General features: G+C 34.7%; 1 protein-coding gene and 1 long non-coding RNA gene across 8 annotated transcripts; one reads left to right on the forward strand and one right to left on the reverse strand.

Annotated features, from left to right (window-relative positions):
- Nucleotides 1-3718: 3718 nt before the first annotated feature.
- LOC137821834 (3-ketoacyl-CoA synthase 11) lies at nt 3719-6602 on the forward strand. Its single transcript, XM_068626606.2, has 2 exons — nt 3719-4187; nt 4786-6602. The coding sequence occupies exon 2, from the start codon at nt 4792-4794 to the stop codon at nt 6322-6324; it is 1533 nt and encodes a 510-aa protein (XP_068482707.1). The 5' UTR covers nt 3719-4187; nt 4786-4791; the 3' UTR covers nt 6325-6602.
- Nucleotides 6603-10608: 4006 nt separating this feature from the next.
- Nucleotides 10609-13721, reverse strand: LOC137822834 (uncharacterized). 7 transcript variants are annotated; one of them, XR_016515295.1, is made up of 6 exons: nt 13266-13721; nt 12861-12931; nt 12489-12751; nt 11106-12181; nt 10982-11008; nt 10609-10797 (listed from the first exon to the last, which is right to left on the reverse strand). It is a non-coding gene; the product is annotated as an uncharacterized LOC137822834 (long non-coding RNA). The 7 variants fall into 7 exon arrangements; XR_016515293.1 differs by having other exon boundaries at nt 10609-10802; XR_016515294.1 differs by having other exon boundaries at nt 10609-10802; nt 13085-13721.

Consider the following 13721-nt stretch of genomic DNA (forward strand, 5'->3'; position numbering starts at 1 on the left):
CTTTCCGGAACACCCCCTCATCCGGAAAACACAATTTAATCAATTCCGGAATCATGAATCAAGAATATATTACCGGATCCCGATATCCAGTAGCCCCTTTTGAAATTATAGGTCAAAGTTAATGTTGGAATATTTAAAATTGTGGGGGTGCAGGAAGAAAAACGTGGGGGTGCAGGAAGAAGAAGTCTTTTTTTTTTCTTTTTTTCTTTCTTACAAAGAGTGCAACGGTGATGGTAGTTGCCACGACAATAGTGACAATGGCGACAGTCGCGGCAACAACAATGGTCTGTGTAGCAAAAGAGGGTATTTTAGTCTTTATAAGCATAGTATGAGATGCAATTAGTAATCATGGGATGCAAGAAGAAAAAAACCTTAATTAATGATAGACTGAAGTTTGACTAACAAACTATAAGTTTTTTAGTCTATTCATATAAGTTATAAAGTAGGTCATTGCATTCTACAACCCCATAGTTTGAAGGTGCATCCCCGTGGTGGTGGTAAAAAGACTAAAGTGTTATTGTTTTATATTTATAAAATGTATTTTTAGATATAGAAATACATTTTGGATTGTACAATCTTAAATGCATTAATACATTTTCAATCTGAAAATGCATTTCGGATTACATAATTTAAAATGTATTTTTTACTTTGTATTCTAGAATGTATATTCCAAAATACAAAAATTATATTCTAGATTGTGCAATTCAAAATATATTTTTTATTTTCTATTCTAAATTGCAAAATCTAAAATGCAAATGTGTATTTCGATATGTACAATCCAGGATATAAATAAATTTTGAATTCTACATTCCAAAATACAAAAAAAAATTGATGTTTCACATTAGGTAAGGTATCGAGCAAGAATACACATTGTTGTAGAAAGAAGTTAACTGACCTCTTAGGTGACATGTTGGTGGTTTCCCTCGACCTCGTGTGACTACTCACTTTCAGTGATGTTTTTAGTCTTACGATAGTTACTTTATACACACTCAATTCATATTGTCCATTTCACACATTTACTCAAATGATCAATATTTTAATATATTGTTCATTTTCACACATTTCCATATTTGTTTGTGCAAACCCCGAGCCTTAATTTTGGAATCAACTAATTCATCATGAGTACGAAACGAGAATAATGTGCTTATAGTTCAAATTTGTATCTTGAAATTTTCTATATCTTGGAAATTTTTTGTATCCTAAAATTTTCTCTGTATCTTAGAATTTTCTGTGTATCCTGTAATTTTTTGTTTATCTTCTACTATCCGGTTACTATTTTACTCCTAGTGGAAAGTCTTACTTGATAACTAAAGCAAACTTGATACTAAAGAAAGTTAGGATTTAAGAATCACATTTTAAGCAAACTTGATGCCCAAATATTTTTCAACAAGAAAAACAATCACATTTAAGAATTGCATTTTCTTTTAATGCCCAAATATTTTCAATATGAAAAACAATCCCATTTAACAACCGTATTTTCAACACAACAAGAAGAACAATCACATTTTCAACACAACTCCGAAATATTTTCAACAAGAAAAAGAATCGTATTTTCAACACAACAATATGAACAATCACATTTTCAACACAATAAAAACAAGAAGAATGTTCTTAACTGGAAAAACACAAATGGCATAAAATATAGGCAAAAATTATTTTGCAGATGACAGAAGCACTAAGCAATGGTGAAGCCAAAGTCAAAGAGGGTTGAGCAATGATGAAACCAAAGTCAAATATGAGAGTTGAAAAAGGAGCGATATGTTACATATTTCACCACTAAATGTGAAAAAGAAGACAATGAAGTGAAAGAGGGAGAACTGGAAAAGTGAAAATGGAGAAGAAGAACTAAGCGCAAAAGAAAGGCAAATTTCATCACACTTTCTATGTTAGTTATATTTTAATTGACATAGTAAATACTACAACCTAATTTATTATGGTGGGTAGATTATAATGGTCATAGTAAGTCATCATATATACTTTCTATGTTAATTTTTATTTTAACTGACATAGTAAATATCATGTTATTTATGATTATGTCACTACCTCATTTATTACTACGACTGGATTATAATCGTCATAGTAAGTTATCATAAAATCATATTTTTGTACTAGTGATAACTAGATGTGGTTTTGTGTATTTGTTGTAAGAGAAAAGTGACACTAAGAATACTTGTAAAAGAAAACTAGACTTAACTTAATGTTCGGGTAAACCAGTATAAATATAAATATTAAAGTGTTTATCTACTTCGTCTATGACATTTATAATAACTTTTGATTGTCTTTTGTAAGTTATATGCAAAATCCTTTTTTTGAAACACTTTTGACTATTAGTTCATCACCATGGTCTTACAAAAAATTAAACCTTTTTTTTAAACTCTTTTGACTATTAGTTCATCACCATGGTCTTAAAAAAAATTGCAACAAAGTTTTTAAGTTTTATTCAACATCTCTTTTAATCTAAACAAAATCACTTCTTATTCTTTTTTCTCTCATTTCTTTTTTCTCTCATTTTCATTCTTTATGAGGATATTAAATCATCCCGTAATTCAAACAAAACCTTAAAGTTATATTGATATTAATTGATGATAAAATATTTTTAATGATCACTAGCATGAACTATTTTTTATAATCATGCACTAATCAATTTAGGAAGTGCCTTTTTTAATATCAGTAAAAGATTACAATAAGATTTTATGAGTGTAAATTTTTTTATGATAAAGAGAAAGAGAAAAATAAAAATAAAGAGTGGAAAATGATATTGTTTGATTAAGAAAAAGAGAAAGAAAAGTTTGTAAAATATGTGAAAGTTTCCAAATAATTTGATTGATATAATAAGGTTTTAAAAAATTAAAAAATGATATTATAAATTAATTTTAATTAAATAATGAATTATTTTATTATTATTGTTTATTCTTTATGTTATGTTATTTTATGTTTATAATTATCTTATTATTATTATTATTTTTAATATATTATAATTTTTTTATTAATACCTTATTATTATTTATAATTTTATTATTATTACTTTAATAATAATAATTTATATTTTATTATTTTTATTACATTATATATTATAACTAATCATATTTATTTTATAATAATATAAATATAAATAAATGAATAATAATAATTAATCATCTAAAAAATATATTATATAATATTTATTACATAATCGATGATCTATTATAATAATCCATTATATAACTACATAGTCAATTATATAGTAAATATTATATTATATTTATACATATACATTTTTATTTTAATCGATTTCGACTCTAAAAGTCACTAACTAACGATCATTTTTCTTGTTGTAATTCTAAAATATTTACTCTTTTACAAATTCAATAATTTGTGCATGCATTATCATTTCAAATTTATAAGATGTTTAGCATTAACACGTGCACACGAAAATTAATTTTGAATTGATTATCAAAAGTATTATCTGCTGTATATTTCTTCTCTTTCTTTTATTGGTTTTTTAATATTTTCGGCATAAGGAAAATATAATTAACATGTGAAAAGTATTTTTCTTTTAGTAATAAAATTAATAAGAAGTATTACATGTTTTTGAATGATTAATATATGTCCTTTTATGACCATTTAACTGTGTTAGAAGCACTAAAAATCCAAATATAATAATATTATACATGTGATAGTGATGAAATAAAAAGGGAAAATTAAGAAAAAGAAATATGAGACACAGAAAAGTTAACAACGGTTAAAGAAAAAGTTTGAAAAATATTGGGTTTAGGATAGTAGGGTTGGAGAGAGGAGAAAGAATAGTGTGTAAGAATTGTTGGATTTAACGCCAGTGAAGTGACCGTCTGTGATGGGAACGGTCAAAGTCGGACAGCGCCGCCCTTGAAAAACAATGTGATTTCCTTGGCGACGCGCTTCCAAAACCCAACATGCAGTTTTCGTTTTTGGGCTCAGCCTTCGTTCTTTCTTTCGAACCCTTCTTTCTGCTGTCTCCTTCTATATATAGACACATTCGTATCAGATAATCCTGGAATCTAATATAGCCTCAACTCTCCTTCCATTTCTCTCTCTCCAACGATTTTAACTTTCTTCATTTTCAACCACTCGTTCAAATCTATTAACTTCTTTCTTTCTCTCTCTCTAATCCGCTTCTCTCCATTTCACGGCCGACATTGCTGCCTTCTCTGGTGTCTTTGGCCTTCAAGGTACTTTTTTTTTTGGGAACTGGGTTTTGTTGCACTCTTGATCTTTTTTTATCTAGCTGAAATGGTTCGTGAGACTTTGGAGATATCGATTTATTGATGTGTGCAATCGTATATGTATACGTATTTTCCCGTTTCGTATTGAATTCGGATCTGGGTTTAACGCAATGGTTTGCTGTAGAAAAGGGTTGTTTGAAAATTTGAGCTTTGGCTTTGTCGTATCAATTTCGTTGACTTCAGTGAAAGCGAGGAAATTGTTACTGGGGAACTTTATTCTGTCTTGTCATTAGAAGTTATCCAATTGTTTCTCCTCTGTATTTTTATAAGTGATGACCAATTTCTTATCCGAAAATCTGTTATTTTTAGTGGAATTTTCATCGAATTGGAATCCAAATTTGTTACAATTTACTTGTTATTCACTTCTTCTATCTTTGTGTATAAATGCTCATATCTATGTCATATTTTCATTGATTGCAAAAAAAAAAATCTTCTTTTGACCTTTTTTTTTTCAAGCGACATTTAGTCTAATGCATAAGTGCTGAGTTTGACTGTATCGAGTTATCTTATATTGCTAATTGTGATCAAATCAAATTTGGAACAGGAAAAAATGGAAGAGACAAAAGCAGACACACCGTTGATGCCACCATCATCGCGGAACCTTCCAGATTTCAAGAAGTCGGTGAAATTGAAGTACGTGAAGCTTGGTTATCATTACCTCATCACTCATGGCATGTACCTTTTTCTTTCCCCTCTGGTGGTGGTCATTGCTGCACAGCTATCAACCTTCTCCCTCAAAGATCTCCGTGACATTTGGGAGAATCTACAATACAATTTGATATCCGTCATTCTTTGCTCCACCATGATTGTATTTTTGTCCACACTATATATTATGACTCGTCCAAGACCCGTGTACCTTGTGAATTTCTCATGTTACAAGCCCGAGGAAGCCCGCAAATGCTCAAAGAAGATATTCATGGACCAGTCGAGGAGGAGTGGGTTTTTCACAGAGGAAAATCTTGAATTCCAGCGGAAGATTCTGGAGAGGGCTGGCCTTGGGGAAAGCACTTACTTTCCAGAAGCTGTTCTCAATGATCCTCCCAACCCTTCAATGCAAGAAGCAAGAAAAGAGGCTGAGCTTGTTATGTTTGGTGCAATTGATGAGCTGTTTTCCAAGACTTTTGTGAAGCCTAAGGACATTGGACTTCTGATTGTGAATTGCAGCCTCTTCTGCCCCACACCCTCACTTTCGGCAATGATTATCAATCATTATAAGCTAAGAGGGAACATAAAGAGCCTCAACCTTGGTGGAATGGGATGCAGTGCAGGTCTCATTTCAATTGATCTCGCCAAGGACCTTCTTCAAGTTCACCCCAATTCCTATGCATTGGTTGTTAGCACAGAAAACATCACTTTGAATTGGTACCCTGGGAATGACCGATCCAAGCTTGTTTCCAATTGTTTGTTCCGTATGGGAGGGGCTGCCATTCTGCTTTCCAACAAAAGCTCTGATAAAAGAAGATCCAAATACCGGCTGGTTGACACAGTTCGCACTAACAAGGCTTCTGATGACAAGTGCTTCGGCTGCGTTATCCAAGAGGAAGATTCCAATGGCAAGATTGGTGTCACTTTGTCAAAAGATTTGATGGCAGTTGCTGGTGATGCTTTGAAAACAAACATCACCACATTGGGACCTCTTGTCCTTCCAATGTCTGAACAACTCCTATTCTTTGCCACATTGGTTGGGAAGAAGCTTTTCAAGATGAAGATCAAGCCTTATATCCCAGACTTCAAGTTGGCTTTTGAGCATTTTTGCATCCATGCCGGAGGCAGGGCTGTGTTAGATGAACTTGAGAAGAACTTGCAGCTGTCCACTTGGCATATGGAGCCATCAAGGATGACACTTTACCGTTTTGGAAACACCTCCAGCAGTTCTCTTTGGTATGAATTGTCTTACGCAGAAGCCAAAGGGAGGATCAGGAAGGGTGATAGAACATGGCAGATAGCATTCGGCTCTGGATTCAAGTGCAACAGTGCAGTGTGGAAGGCTCTCAGGACCATCAACCCTGCCAAAGAGAGGAACCCTTGGATGGATGAGATCCACAATTTCCCAGTTGAAGTTCCAAGGATTTCATCCTTCTGAACAAATGCAGTTTTAAGTATTTTTGGGTCAGCATTAGGTGTCAGCTGTTGAAGTGCTGGAAGGGGATAAGGGGTAGGTCTTGTGCTTGGAGGATAGATCTTGTTCGATATTAAATCTAATTTAGTGGAAGGTCCGAGGCATGAGGTTTGGACTGCTGCTGGGTTTGTCAGCTATCCCTTGCTCTGTAGTAGTGAACTGTAATTAAAATCCTGTTCTGTATTTGTCTGATACATTTACAATTCTTTCCCATGTTGAAATGGAAAAAAAAGTTCATATAATTCTTTAGTTATTAATATCTATCAGTGTCTTTACCATGAGCTACTTGATGCCTTTTCACTTCATTACCATAGTCACCTTTGCAAAGGTGCACTTTACGGTGCCAGTGTGCCAACTAGGGGAAGCTAGCCTAGTATTCTCCTAAGCATAAAAGTCTCTTTCCATTAATGGAGCTCACTAAGTCCTTCAGGCGTCATTTAATAACTTCAAAAGTCTTGTATAAAGTTTGCCTATTGGAGAAGAAAAGTCATGCATTTCAAAATTCAAATTTCACCTACTGGACCATGTATATGTTTTATCAACTCCTCTTAGGTTCATCTTTCAGCAATTACACTTTTCTTGGCCACCTCCAATACATATTGGGAATGCAAGAAAGCTGCCACAACAAAATTGTGATATGCAGAAATAAACACTCCTCTTACCTGATTTTTTGTCTTTCCATATTGCCAAGCCAACCCAAGCACACTTTTATCTTATTTTTATCACAGAGCAAAATTTATAAACCATTCCCCAGATGGAATAAGCCTATTCTGGTCTACAGCTTTTTCCTCCTGCACTCCCATAATTTCTACTTGTACCCCCATAATTTTTAAAATGAACATTTTACCATTCATAAAAGTGACTTCTAGATTACCTATTTCAAAAATATTTTAGCTTTTCAGAACATAATTTTCGGACAATTTTCAAAACAATTTCCAAAATTAAATTTTTAAAACAAAACTTTATGGAACTCATGAAATACATTCTAGAACGAGTTTTTCAAATCATATATGACACCTACTACAATGACTTTTTCAGAAAAAGTTGTCTGGAATACATGAAATACGTTTCAAAACGAGTTTTTTGGGAACAAAGTTTTCAGAATAAGCTTTTCAGAATGTAAATGATAGCTTCCAGAAGGACATTTTCAAAGTAGTAGCGAAGGTAGTAGTAGCGGTGACAGCAATAATGGATGAGGGAGGGTATTTTAATCTTTTCTTCATAGTATGGTGTGCAGGAAGCAAAACCCTAAGATCTATAGTCAAAGGCCCAAGAATTTGAAGTAGGACTACTTGTTTGTGGGCAATTTCTTCATGTACCTCCATAATTTCTTCCCGCACCTCCATAATTATTTTAATCCCAAAAATACCCTTTTACAAATAGTTTTAGATTAAGGGTTGTTGATGTTGGAGGTGCATGAGACTGGTGTTGTGATGTTTGGTGGTTTTGTTGAGAGTTCTAGTGATGATTTGTGGTTGTTTTTGTTGCGTTGTAGTGGTTGATGGCGATATTTTGTGTTGTAGTGGTTGGTGATGGTGTTTTGTGATTGTGATGTGATGAAGTAGTTGATTTTCTTATAAGGTGATAATTTATTTGTTAAATTAAGAATTGAATTACGAATTTTATTATCCGTAAACATTTTGAATGGTAGAATTTGAAATATAAATTTGGATTTTGAATTGTAATATAATATATACATGCCATGTTAAAATATTTAAATAATTATTATTTAGAATTCTAATAATTTAATTGATGTTTTTTAATAAGGAATATATTTAACCTACTTATAATATGGCTCAAGCTTGTTTTATTCATAAGTTGGACTAATTTTTCTTCTATAATTGGTATTTTTTTTTTAACTCAGCCTATTGCAAAGTCATGGTTAGTGAGACTAACAAGTTGGACTAATTTTTCTTCTACAATTGGTATTTTTTTTTTTTAACTCAGCCTATTGCAAACACATGGTTAGTGATAGGGGTGGGGACAAAATCCAATCTAGATCCATTCCAAATCTAAATAAATGGATTGAATTTAAAATCCATATTCACTTTAACTAGATCAAATATATTTGAATTTTTTTTCAATCCATTTAAAGTGGATTGAATCTATATTAAATCCACTTTGTTAATTATATTAAATCCACTTTGTCAATTACATTAAATCCATTTTGATATGGACAGAGACTAACTTGGCTCGAACTGGGCCTAAGCCGACTCAACCTGGACACTGACCAACTCGGCTCTACATCGACCCCGATCCAGACGACTCGACATCGGCCCGGGCCCAAACGACTGTACATCGCCTCGGGCCCGAACGACTATACATCGGCTCGGGCTCGAACGACTCGACATCGGTCTGGGCCCGAACGACTCGACATCAGCTTGGGCCGAACGACTCGACATCGGCCCGAGCCTGCTCAACTCGACATCGACCCGGTCCCGTTCGATTCGACATCGTCCCGGGCCCGCTCGACTCAACATCAGCCCGGGCCCAGTCGGCTCGTCATCGGCCTGAGCCTTGTCGGCTCGACATCGGCCTGGGCCCGCTCGCCTCGACATCGACCCAGGCCCGCTCGCCTCGACATCGGCATGGGCCCGGTCAGCTCGACATCGGCCCAGGCTCACTCGCCTCGACATCAGCCAGGACTCGCTCGCCTCGACATCGGCCCGGGCCCGATCGTCTCGACATCGATCGGGCCCGCTCGCCTCGACATCGATTTGGGTTCGCTCGGCTCGACACCGGCCTGGGCATGAACGACTCAAAATTGGCCCGGGCCCGCACGACTAGACATCGGCTCGAGCCCGCACAACTCAACATCGGCCCCGATCCGCACGACTCAACATCGACCCGAGCTCGAATGACTAGATATCGGCCTTGGCCCGCTCGCCTCGACATCGGCCCGGACCCGCTCGCTTCGACATCGGCCCGGGCCCGATCGTCTCGACATCGACCGGGCCCGCTCGCCTCGACATATTTGGGTCCGCTCGGCTTGACAACGGCCTGGGCATGAACGACTCAAAATCGGCCCGGGCCCGCACGACTAGACATCGGCTCGGGCTCGCATGACTCGACATCGGCCCCGACCCGCATGACTCAACATCGACCCGAGCTCGAATGACTAGATATCGGCCTTGGCCCGCTCGGCTCGACATCGGCCAGGGCCCGCTTGGCTCGACATCAGCTCAGGCCCGCTTGATTCGACGTGGACTTGGGTCGACTTTGCTCAACTTGCGCCTTAATTGTCTTGGCTCAACTTAGATTGGGCTAAGTCAAAATCCAACCCAAAATACAATTTGGATAATCCAAAAATGTATCCAATCCATATCTAATCCATATCCAATTAAATGGATTGGATTTAAAATCCAAAAATATGGAATTGGATTTGAGATAAATCCGTTTAAATGGATCAAAACTAATATGGATTTGGATAATTATGGATTGGATTTTGTAATTTGGATTTTTTGCCCACCCTTAGTTAGTGAGACTAACTCATGAGTTCTAATCACATTTATTTACACATTTCATATATTGTTAAAATAATGACACCTATGAAAAAATAGTGAAATAATTGATTTTATTAGCTTAAGAAAAATGAAAAGTGGTGAAAGTCGGGGGATTTATGGGGGTTATCTAATGACTCAATCTTGATCTAGTTGAACCTAATTATATTGGATTGGGTTTTATTTATGATTGCATCAATCCTAACATTCTTGTCTTTTTTGTTCTCTTTCATCATTTACCTATGTTCACTACAAAAAAACGTGTATAATGCGACGGTTATTTTTGCAAAAACTGGCGTTTTTAACCGCCGCATTATACGTTTGTGGCGGTATCGCGTACCGCCAGAATTCTTGCCGCCACAAAGTTTAATGTGGCGATCATTTGAGAACCGTTGTAGCAGACGCCATATTATGCATTGTATAAAGTGGCGGTTTGAAGCATGTAATTGACGTCAGTTATAAATGTCGTAATTTTAAAACTGGGTAAACCAATTCTAACGTAAATAGTGGCAGTTTTAACCGCCACTTAATACAGTATTGTATGACATTTATACTATACTTTATAACTGTCATAATTCGAATATTAAATATTTAATTTTATTTTTAATATTTATAATAATTTATTTAATTCTATTTTATAATTTGATTTCATAATATTATTTAATTTCATATTATAACTAAATTTCATAATATAATTAAATTGTAACATAAACTAATTTCATAATATAATTAAAATTGCTAAACATAATAATCAAAAGATGACTTCATTTATTCATTGATAACAAAGTTAATAATGTCAAACTAATCCAAACGACAAGTAAATTACATTGTCAAAATATAAATTCTTTCACTTTCAATCCTAATTTGTCTTATTGCCTCCACTTGATCCCATAATATTCTGACTTGATGATGCATCACCACTTCCAACATCCGGTGCCTGGACTAAATTAAAATATGCTTAGAGTTAATTGATAATTTTTGAAAAATAAATGAAAGCAATATTATATTATGAAATTCAAGGTATAATATGAGAGAGAGAAATTATATGAAGGCAATAAAATTGAATTAAGGCAGCTAATAAAAATCAACAATTATAAATCAATTATAATTTTAGGATTTACCTTTAGATTCATGAGAACTGCAACTGTCTAAATAATAAAACAATAACCAAATTAATATCTTAATAATATAGATATTTAAATAGAAAGAGTTTGAACATCAAAGGTCAATAGGGATGATATATACCATGTACATCACACCACTATGCTTCCCTTCCCTAGACCGTACAAAGGGCCAATATCAAATAAAGAGACTTAAGATCATGACTATGGTTGGATGTGTAAATTATATTTAATAGAGAAATAGAAGCATTACATGCTGGACCATGTCATTTAAAATTCATAATCCAGTAATAAAAATGGAAACTCAAAAATTACTAATGGTTGCAAAATCAATCTAATTGTATTCCATGGAAGAAACCATTAATGTTATTCTAATGGTTGCAAAAATTACTAAATCTTGTATGCCATGGAAGAAACAATTAATGTATCAAATCATGATTCAACTCCTAAAATACTTTATGAATAATAAATTGTAATATTCACCAATGACATAAAATTAGCAATATTAATAGTTTTAGAGTAGAATTAAAAAAGAAGCTAAAAAGAGGAAACATGTGAAAGGCAAGGGTTGTTGCAGGACCACATATACCAGCTCCCACAATCACAATATCCGCATCAACATTTTTATCCATCTTCTCCCATTTCCTTCCTATTTAAGATATTTAATTAAGCCTAACATTTAAACTACTTAAAATATTGTTCATAAAGTATAACATTATAATTTTTTTAGAAATGAATTATCAAAAAAGAAATTGTTTAGCCACATAATTTTGGCTCCAGCTCAAGCTACTTCCAACCTAAACCATGCAGTAAAGGAAACAACCAAAAAATGAAAATAAACTAAGAATTGACCATCACTGATCTCCAACAAAAATTCTCATTTCCAAAAAATTCTAAAGTAACAGATATGGAAGAAGTAATAAAATAAAGGTTTTTCTAATAAGTGTCATAGGAGTACTAAGGTTTTATGGCACTCCTTAGCAAATCAAACCCCATAAAATGAATCAGGTATTCTATCTAGAATTTGGAAAGTAAAAGCCTAGACATTTAGCAAACCACATTGATTTGAGCTTAAGAGAGAAGATACTTCAATGGGCAAACATTGGATGGTTGATCGATCATGACATCCTCTGGCTCTGTCATATCCTCAGGCTATCCTTTCCACTTCTTGTAAATGCTAAGGGCCTCAACCATGCCTCCCTGAACATCACACAAAGTTAACTTATGTGCAAATTTTATCATTGCATACCAAATCAATCTCACGTGTAAAACTAAAACTCCCAATATATAGCAAATTAAACCATCAAACATATACACATTTAGTTTAGATTATATATATGATATATCTCAAGATATATGAATGCAAGAGATTAATATTTTTATACCACCAAAATCTAGAAATGGAAACTTAATCACAAACTTAAAATATATATACACAGAAACACAACACGTTGCATGCACACTCTATGAAAAACTTGATAAAGATTAGGATTAATTTTTCACATACCTTTCAATGCACAAGAAGCAAAGCATCTCCTTCCCCATCTTTTTGAATCAATTGTACCTTTGTGCCATAAATTCCACAACCATCAACCCTGAAAACAACCCCCTCCATTCACCATATGTGGCCCCCTCCTGACCCTTAGCACCATTTGAGAAGATGAACAATAGAGTTTGCTAATCACAGGCATCATGCTCATCTTCCAACTCTGGTGGACTCAACAATGATATTAGCTTCGTTCTCATTCCCATGGGATCTCCTCAGGGTTCCTTGGGATTAACAAAAGATTTAATGACATTGTTCATGAAGAAACGAACACTTACAACATAAATATGCAGGGCAAAACAATGGAACACATGAAAAGGGTGAAAAATATACCTATGTCAAAAAAAGTGTAAATCATGATGCTCAGAGTCCTTGTTGGTGACATCGTGATGCTTACAATGTCCCTATTTCTCATTAGAACACCACAAATAATAAAGAGATGGCAGAAGCAAAAACGAAATATGAAACCAAAAACATCAAAACGTTTCCTTCGTGGAATATCCTTACCATACAAACCACACAACTTCAGAGAAAAAAAAATGCCAATGGGTTCTTACCTTAAGAGCGAGGTGCTTATTGCCAAAGGTCGTGATGATGAGATTAAATATATAGGGTTTGGAAATGAAGAACAAAAGAATTGATGGTGAGGGTTTCGAAATTAGGAACTTCAAAATTATATTCAGAAGAAAATACACACAAAAACATAACTTTGCTAGAAAAAATGATCGTTCCACGTACCTGTTGCAACAACGAACCAAGGATTGCGGCGATAATGGCGGCCAAACATTGTGAGAAGAGTGAGAAGGGTGATATGGTTTGCGGTGAGACTGAGAACAGTGAGAGTGAGAACGTTAGCAGTGAGATTGAGAAAAAAGGTTTCAGTGAGAATGAGAAGAGGGTTTGCGGTGAGATTAAGAAGAAGGGTTTTAGTGAGAATGAGAAGAGGGTTTGTGTTGAGAATGTGAAGGGTTTTCGGTGAGAGTGAGAAGAGAAGGGTTGTGGTGATAAGAGAAGTTGAATAGAACGAGAATGAGAATGGTTAGGGTTAGCTGAGAGAGGGGAATACGAAAGAGGGGAAGTTTCAGTGAGAGGGGTTGCGTTGCGGTGAGAAGGGGGTTCAGTGAGGACAAGGTTCGAAGAGGGAAATGTGAGGGGGGAATACGAAAAAAAAGAGTAAAGTTGTATATTTTCGAA

Source organism: Phaseolus vulgaris, chromosome 9 (genome assembly GCF_051622355.1).
Source record: "Phaseolus vulgaris cultivar YP4 chromosome 9, ASM5162235v1, whole genome shotgun sequence".
Classification (NCBI taxonomy): Eukaryota; Viridiplantae; Streptophyta; class Magnoliopsida; order Fabales; family Fabaceae; genus Phaseolus; species Phaseolus vulgaris.

Bases quoted from the DNA above. Each gene is read 5' to 3' on its own strand.
- LOC137821834 (XM_068626606.2), top strand. From the start codon at position 4,792: ATGGAAGAGACAAAAGCAGACACACCGTTGATGCCACCATCATCGCGG.